At 37.8% G+C, this 8,863-nt stretch overlaps 1 protein-coding gene across 2 annotated transcripts; it reads left to right on the forward strand.

Annotated features, from left to right (window-relative positions):
• The first annotated feature begins 630 nt into the window (after positions 1 to 630).
• LOC105051394 (protein DETOXIFICATION 40) lies at positions 631 to 7,746 on the forward strand. 2 transcript variants are annotated; one of them, XM_010931833.3, is made up of 7 exons: positions 631 to 1,242; positions 1,341 to 1,972; positions 4,139 to 4,195; positions 5,015 to 5,253; positions 6,100 to 6,218; positions 6,420 to 6,506; positions 7,432 to 7,746. In XM_010931833.3, the coding sequence occupies exons 1-7, from the start codon at positions 877 to 879 to the stop codon at positions 7,501 to 7,503; spliced, it is 1,572 nt and encodes a 523-aa protein (XP_010930135.1). In that variant the 5' UTR covers positions 631 to 876; the 3' UTR covers positions 7,504 to 7,746. The 2 variants fall into 2 exon arrangements, with proteins under 2 accessions (XP_010930135.1, XP_019706670.1); XM_019851111.3 differs by having other exon boundaries at positions 1,103 to 1,242; positions 1,313 to 1,972.
• The last annotated feature ends 1,117 nt before the right edge of the window (positions 7,747 to 8,863 follow it).

Consider the following 8,863-nt stretch of genomic DNA (forward strand, 5'->3'; position numbering starts at 1 on the left):
TCAGAAAAGTGTCAAGGCCGCTGAAAAGCTAATACGCATGTACCGAAAAAGAGAAAAATCCACAATCTTACAATTTTTCAAGGAAGGAAAAAAAAAAACCCTCATTATCACAACTCATCAATGAGCGGAGATCCACCAAATCCCACGGTGCATAGCACGCCACGCTACTTCTTGTATTCCATCAATTTCTGATTGCGTGTTATCCATCATCTATGTATTTCAGAATTTATCTAGATCTATTTGGATAGATAAAATTTTTATGACCGAATCGGTCATAATAATAATTATAGTTTGCCACATGCCTGAAACAGACCGTATGCATGTTAAAATATTAAAAAAATAAAAATAAATAAATTTTATAGATATTTGAATAATTTTGACACATAATTTTTTAATATTTATCTATTTTTATTTTTTTAATATTTTAATATTTTAATGCACGCACGATGTGCTTCAAAAATATGACAGACGATGATGATCATAAATTTTTCTATAACCGATCCGACCATAAAAATTTTATCCCACTTAGGCCTGATCTATGCAATAACGTCTGATAATTTCTCCACGAGAACAAAACTATAAGCGGAGCCAGCCAAACAAGAACCTCCAAAGATGGAGCCCTCCTTCCCATCCCACCGCTTCCAAACGAGAAATTATTCGGTACAACCATTCTAATTACGTTTAGGGGACTGCTCCTCTCTCTACCGGTCTCTCTCTCTCTCACTCTCTCTCACACTCTCCTTCTATATATATATATCTATTATAGATCTTAATGACCACCGGAGACCTCCATCCCTCCTATTCGAGCAGCCATTTCACTCCCCCAGTCTCTCTGTTAGCCGCCACCTCACAGTCCAACCCCTCATCGCCAACCTTATGACCTCTGCGGCCTCCCAAAAAAAACTCTCCACCCCACTCCTTGGGCCCTCCGAGGATGACCACCCCTTGCCGCCGTCATCACCATCAATGGACGGCGACATCGACGATCCCCACGGATCGAGAGGCCGCCTCGAGAGCATCCTCACCGACCCCTCGTTCCCACGGGCCCGCCGCCTCCAGCTCGCCACCATCGTCGAGATGAAGCTGCTCGTCCACCTCGCCGCCCCTACCGTGATCGTCTACATGCTCAACTACGTCATGTCCATGTCCACCCAGATCTTCTCCGGTCATCTCGGCAACCTCGAGCTCGCCGCCGCCTCCCTCGGCAACACCGGCATCCAAGTCTTCGCCTACGGCCTCATGGTATATCATTCGTGCGACCATCAAACTAATCTAACAGTACTCAAGCATTTGTAATTACTTGGCTTTACAGCCAATCCCATCTCGTTATGCCATGACAGCTGGGCATGGGGAGCGCCGTGGAGACGCTGTGCGGGCAGGCGTACGGCGCCCACAAGTACGGGATGCTCGGAATATACCTTCAAAGGTCGACGATACTCTTAATGGCGACCGGCGTGCCGCTTGCGGTGATCTATGTCTTCTCCCGGCCGATATTGTTGCTCTTGGGACAGTCGTCGGAGATTGCCACAGCCGCATCCGTATTCGTTTATGGGCTAATCCCGCAGATATTTGCATATGCTGCGAACTTTCCGATCCAGAAGTTCTTGCAGGCGCAAAGCATCGTGGCGCCGAGCGCCTACATATCGACGACGATGTTGGCGGTGCACCTGCTGCTGAGCTGGTTGGTGGTCTACAAGCTGGGGTTGGGTCTTTTGGGGGCATCCCTGATGCTCAGCTTGAGCTGGTGGATCATGGTGATCGCTCAGTTTGTGTACATAGTTACGAGCCAGAAGTGCCGGTTCACTTGGACCGGGTTCAGCTGGCAGGCCTTCTCCGGGCTGTCGGAGTTCCTGAAGCTGTCCACCGCGTCGGCGGTGATGCTATGCCTGGAGACGTGGTACTACCAGATCCTGGTGCTCATCGCCGGCCTGCTGGATAACCCCCAACTTGCCCTTGATGCACTGTCCGTGTGGTAAGAGCCGTCTGATCTTTACACTCTAAATGGGTCCGGATTGTGTCGTACAAGAAAAGTATACGCACCGTTGTCGTGTAACCTATTCATTTTCACTGACACGCACCGCACCTAGCAAGGTCTAATTATTAGTTGAACCAGGTCCAATGGACCACGCCAAATCCCACGGTGGATAACACGCCACCAATTCCCGATTGCACGTTATCCACCGCTCCAAGAATTGCCCTGGTTCAGGCGATAATTTCTCCCCAGCAAGGTGCAGCTGCGGGCGCTTAAAGCCAGCTATTGAAACTCTTCCGGTGATTTTGGGGTGTTCGGAATTCCAGAACCACCTCCCATATGGTGGTGACGGTCACACCGAGTCACAGAATAAGTGGCAGGACCCTGAGATTGGCTGCTAATGGACTGGTTCATATAAATCACATGGGCCATATTGAAAAGGAACCAAATCAATAAGTGCCCAACAAGCTGTGGATGGACATTAACAGGAAGATGCTCTTCCCTGGCACACAATAATACAAATCTTACACATGGACGGAAATTTTATATTTCGTAGGGTTGGTTGGAGAATGAGATTCTACTACAAAAGGAAGAGACAGCGCAAGAGAGCCGGATTAGTGCAGGATTATATCTCCCATGATAACTCCCTCCGGTTCTCTTGGGTATCGTCTCTTTCTTCTGTAGGCTCTCCTTCCCCGATTGACCCCACTGAAACCGGCCCACAGGATTTCTCCAAACAAATCTTAAATTATTTATGTACGAAAAGGCTGAAACTTCTGTGGGATTAGAAAGTGCAGATAACCAACCACTTCACCATTTTGTCTAGCCAGGGTTATGTCTGGCACTTATTAGAAGTGATTTGGTTCTCTTCTGTGCATATGGAAAAACGAAGTGCACCTTGGGCATAGTGTTAGCAGTATCAAATATCTGGAGATTTTCAATTTTTTTAAATTATAGGGTCTGTGTAATATAACTAAAATTACAATTGAGCCAAGTGAAATCAAATAATTAAAAATTTAAATTCAACTTGATTCAAATTATTTAAATTTGAAATTTGATTCGAGATCAATCGAGCTTAAATATACTAAGTTTAAGCTCGACTCGATATAAAAAAAATAATAATAATATTTGGGCTTAATTTGACGCAACTCAAATATCAATTTCAAACTCAAATTTAAATCTTAACCTATTCATAATATATATTAATAATATATATTATAAATAAAATAATATTATAATATATATATATATATATATATATATATATACATATACATATATACACATACATGCTCGAGTAGACTCACGAGCTTACGAACCGACTATCTTACTATTTAAGCTTGATTCGAAAAATTATTCAAACTACTCAAACTTTATAGTAGCCGAGCTGAGTTGAGCTTGAATTTAAGTAGAGTTCGAATAGCTTACAAATAGATCGACTGATTTGCACCCCTAAAGATAATATATACTAATTCTTTATGATTATCTTGCAGTAATGTCCATATCCTTCACATGAGCAAGTTCGTGGCCTATGGATCTAAGCCGGTATTGAGTGAAATGGCAATTAATAACACAGGCCATCAATCCGGCTTGGGAACACATTGTTAGATAGATTTGGATTTGATATAAATAGGTTTGAATCATAAATAAGTCAATCCGCCTAAATCTATTTATTAAATATATTGAATTTAAATTTAATTTAGACTTTCAATCTATTTAACTCATTTAATAATTCGATCAAATTATAATCCGATTCATTTAATCTATTTAAAATTTTTTAATCTATTTCTGACCTATTTAATCTGATTCACTTAATTTATTAAGTTATTTAAATTATTTAAATTATTTAATTTATTTTAATTTATTTAATAAATAAATTATATAGTTTAAATTAAATTATCTATTTAATAAATAAATTAAATTTAAATTTAAAATTTAAATTTATTTAATAAATATATTTAAATTGATCCGAATGAATATTTGATCGGATCGAATTCAATTGCGAGGGCGCAGGGCTCGATACAGCAACCACGTGGGCAGCTCAAGGCTCTGCAATAAAATAATACTTGCATCTTAATAGGATATATAATAACAAATGTTACTTAATTATTGATTTATATTATAAATGAACTCCATTTTGAAATGTTTGTTTGTTTGTGGATGCAGTATGACAATCTCTGGGTTCGTGTTCATGATATCTGTCGGGTTCAATGCTGCCGCCAGGTCAGCCCCCCCGCCCCTCACTCTCTATGTACACAAATATATTTTTCTTCAACAAAAAAATGCTATTGGGACCCAAGAAGGCGACATTTGCTCGTTTGTTTGCATTTATTTTAAGCATTATTATACTAAACATTGCTGCAATGTCGTTTTGATCCATAGGATAATATCAGCCACTGGCTCGCAACTTTGTGCCTTGGGACATCACCTATTGTTCAACTTTTTTTTGCCTTACGTTCGTCCGCATGTGAAGAAGAATTCAACAGCCTTTTTTTTTCTTTTTTTTTGGGTAGAAAGAATTCAACAGCCTTAACACAATCATACCAGCATAGAATCCCAATTCAAAAAAATTGGTGAGTAAACAAATTAAAGACATATTTGATTGAATTACACTTTGAAATAGGGATGGGAATCTGTGACTTCCCTTCCAACCATTCGGTCAGGAAGAATTTTATTTTCATTCCAATTTTATAGGAGAATGGACATATATAAATATCTCAAAATTTACTTCCTTCTCTCTCCTAGCATTCAAATTTTATTTTGATTCTAAATTAAATTTTGATCACGAATCAAACATATCCAGAGATATGATCATTCAAATTTTTATTGTAATCCATTTCGATTTCGATTACGAATGAAAAAATTTTAGACTTGTGATCCAGTGATTATAGCAACTGCTTCCAAATGTTTGTTGTTACATATCCAAGTTCTAATTTACCACAATAATCAGGCAGTGGATTTAAGACTTACAGTCTATCATAAAGAAACAGATTTTAAATTATTTTTTTGATAAATTACTAATTTAGTTTAGAACTCATACAGCGTGCGTGTGAGCAATGAGCTCGGAGCTGGCAATCCAAAGTCGGCAGCGTTCTCGGTAGTGGTAGTGACATCATTGTCTTTTACAATAGCAGTGATAATAGCGGTGGTCATCCTCTGCATTCGTGACTACCTCAGCTATATCTTCACAGAAGGAGAGACGGTGGCCCATGCTGTTTCTGAACTTACCCCTCTACTTGCCATCACCCTTATCCTCAATGGCATCCAACCCGTCTTGTCTGGTAAATACCATCATCCTTATGGCATCAAGCAATCAAAACAAAGCTAAATTATGACATACGCTAAGGACATAAACTTTCGGATAAATCATCTTTAAGGATAGGTAGCGTGGTTGGATTCCCTTCCCTGGATTTTCTAAGAAAAGAAAGTTTGAATTTTTCTTTTTTAAGTTTAGATTATTATGAAGAGTTAATTAAATAAACATGTAAAATTGTTAAAAAGTGAAATTTACACTCTTTAAATTACTTATCCATAGTTTGAACAATGTACACATTCAAAAGCAAGGGACTTAAGAGGTTGTTGTTTTAAAACGGAATATGCAAGTACATATACGTAATATGAATATGATACCACTTCTCAAAACCAACAATCTAAAAACTACTTTCTCTTTCATTAAAAGCAGTCTTCGTTTCCATGATAGAGGAAATAGTAGCTGATCTACAAGAGGTAACTAACAGAAAGGAAATCCAATAAAAGAGACTAGAGAAAACAATCAGACTGGACAAAATATTGGCATTGGATTTGGAAGCCTCCTAACCTACTTCAAGGGTCATTATTTCCGAGGAGACAAAGAAAGAATCTGCATGAAACCAACAAATCTCTACACTTACCCTTCTTTTGATTAGAAAGACCAAATAGACTCTAATATGAAAAGAGACCACATGGAAGTAAATGATTTGATTAGACATAATATCAGCAACAGATTTGTAGCATCCAACCTACTTTAACAATCCTTAAACTTCGCAAGGAGACAAGCAACTAATCTGTGCAAGACCAACAAAACTCTGTTTTCTTTTCATTCTTCTGTTTAGAAATGCTGACCAGAGTGGACTTCATGTTATAAAAAGGTGTTGCTGTTGGCTGTGGATGGCAAGCGTTTGTCGCTTACGTTAATGTTGCTTGCTATTATATCGTTGGCGTCCCCCTTGGCGCTCTTCTTGGTTTCAAGTTTAACTTGGGAGCAAAGGTAAAAGCAATAGCAGTCTTGCTATAGAAATTGATCTCAACTTAACTGCAAAACATATAACATAATTCATGTTCTTTTTGATTGTCCACCTGGAATACTCTAATAAACCACGTACTTTGACTGTATAGTTATATGACATGCTTAATTGCCTTATGTCATCGACCAAACAAAATCTCATTGTATGGATATGTATGTGTGCAGGGAATATGGTCTGGTATGATTGGGGGAACATTGATGCAGACTCTCATCCTGATATGGGTCACTTTCAGGACTGACTGGAACAAAGAGGTATCCTGATTTGCCTTTCTGTTTTTGCATTAGTTGATTGCAATCCTTCAAATCAAAATCATCACCAATCCATTAATGTTGGTTGGACAAGATAACATGACCAACAAGCGTTATCCCAATCATATCTAAACACCAACCCTCAAATCTTTCTTCATTTCAGCATAGTTCTAACATCAGTGGCATGCTAAGCTAAGATTTATTATGTGCTCATCCTTATACGGTTTTACAAATATTTTAGGTGTATTTCTACTTTCCACCTTTTCATCCTGGTTTTTAGACTGAAAGCACTATGCCATTGCTGGATTACATAAACAATGGGAAAGAAAGTTTATGTCTATTTTTCATCATAATATTCATCCACTATGTTCTCTAAAGAGAAAAGATCAATCCACTATAAGTAAGCTTGGACTATCCTAATCCAAATTTTTAGACATCTTAAAAAAGAACTACGGCCACCAAGCCTTATTGCATTACAAACATGGACAATTCAAAGGCAGTGTGGCAAGAAAAGTTTTTGGACTATTTCATTATGGATCTTTCCATAAATCAGTTTGATGATGAATCGATGAAAGTATAGTTCATTGTCACCATCATTAGTAACTTTCGCGTCAAAGGCAAGTGATCATCCTAAATTAATATATGACCTTTTGCTTTATTTCTTTTCATGATATTACCAGTCAGTGTATTGTGATAGTAGTCATCCAAATCGATGGTTAAATATCTGTAGTTTTTTCTTAATATATTAGGATATCCTGCAAAAATCTAGAATCCCAAAATAATCAAACTTATATGAATATAGTACTTCTCAACTTCCCATGAACAACCGCATATGACACCAAAACACCATAAGATGTTGGTAATATCATACACACAATTGCTACTAAATAATCTGTTTCTCTAAATTTCTTTTCTCAATCATGCGCAGGTGAATGAAGCCATAAAAAGATTGAACAAGTGGGAAGACAAGAAGAAGCCCCTTCTAGCTGATCAGGAGTAGCAAATAGATGCTAGAGACTTAATTTAGTATAGCTCTTAAGCTATACATCACCACCATGTTCTGGCATCATCTTTATCTCTGGATCACATGATCTAGGATGCCAATGATCTCCAATATATATTTACATGTGAGGGGGTATGGAGTCATGATGGGAAGCATATGGGAAGGTCCATGTAATGCAGCCGCAAAGATAACTGCACAAGTTTTTATCTGTAATTTTTAATGTCAATTTGCTTTATCGAATCTAGGGTGACAAAGCATCTGATATTTCACAGAAAGGGGATAGATATGATAAAAAGTGATGCAATAATCATGAGAGAGTCTTAGGGGAAAAAGAAAAACTGATAACTCATAGATCTTGCCAAATCCATCTTTTCTTTAGAAGGTTGGAATCTAATCCAGGAGTTGCTGTCGCGTACAGAAACAAATGAGACTGCAAACTCAAATCATGAAAGAAAGATGTGAGGGAAATAAATGGATTATTCCAGGAGCCTTTGTCACCTTTATAGTGTGGAATTTCCGTCTATTAATTAATTAAAAAATTGTTAGTCACGTATGAGGCTGATTGGAGAGGATATATGGACCCACTTTGATCACTATAGTTTGCAGCATAAATTAAGGGACCTGCATGGCAACAGCTTACTGTTAGGAATTCAACCAAAATGGGCTGTGCCATAACCTTAGAAGTCTGATCATGGAATTTTAATCAACCTATCAGGTGGCATGACTCTGAAGAAGAAAGGTTACTCGCTGGTCTAGAAAAGGAACCACGTTTGAACATTTCAAGGGCATCATACCTTTTTTCCCCTTGCAAAAATATTAATGCATTACTTGTTACTAATAGCTATCCATTTATTATAGTGATCCAAACCCCATCATCATTATAAATTTGCAATCCATCCATATAACAAAGACATCTCTCTCTTCAACTTCATGTTTTTTTTTTTCTTTCTTTTTTCTTTTGGTCCATACAACTTCTTTTCTTGAATTAAACCCACAGATGCATTTGCCCCAACCATTTTATCAACAAATTCTCTCGAGAAATTGCCAAAGTTAGCAAATGAATTCCTTTTACAGTAATACTGAGTTGACCACTAACCTAATAAACTAAATGATAACTGTGAAAGATATTCTGAAACTATGAATCATGCGTAATTAAGTCGTTTGTGTTCTCTTCCAGCTTATAAGAACTCTATAGTATGCTCCATTGCAATTGGATGAGAAGAGAGTATTTCTAGATATCAAATAGCTTATAGTCAACATAATAGCCACTTATAGAATATCAAATTGGCATTCAAGAAAAAGAACTTTTCAAAGAAAATTGAATGCATATATGTCAATCCTTCCCACTGAAGGCTAC

This window comes from Elaeis guineensis, chromosome 2, assembly GCF_000442705.2.
Source record: "Elaeis guineensis isolate ETL-2024a chromosome 2, EG11, whole genome shotgun sequence".
Taxonomy (NCBI): Eukaryota; Viridiplantae; Streptophyta; class Magnoliopsida; order Arecales; family Arecaceae; genus Elaeis; species Elaeis guineensis.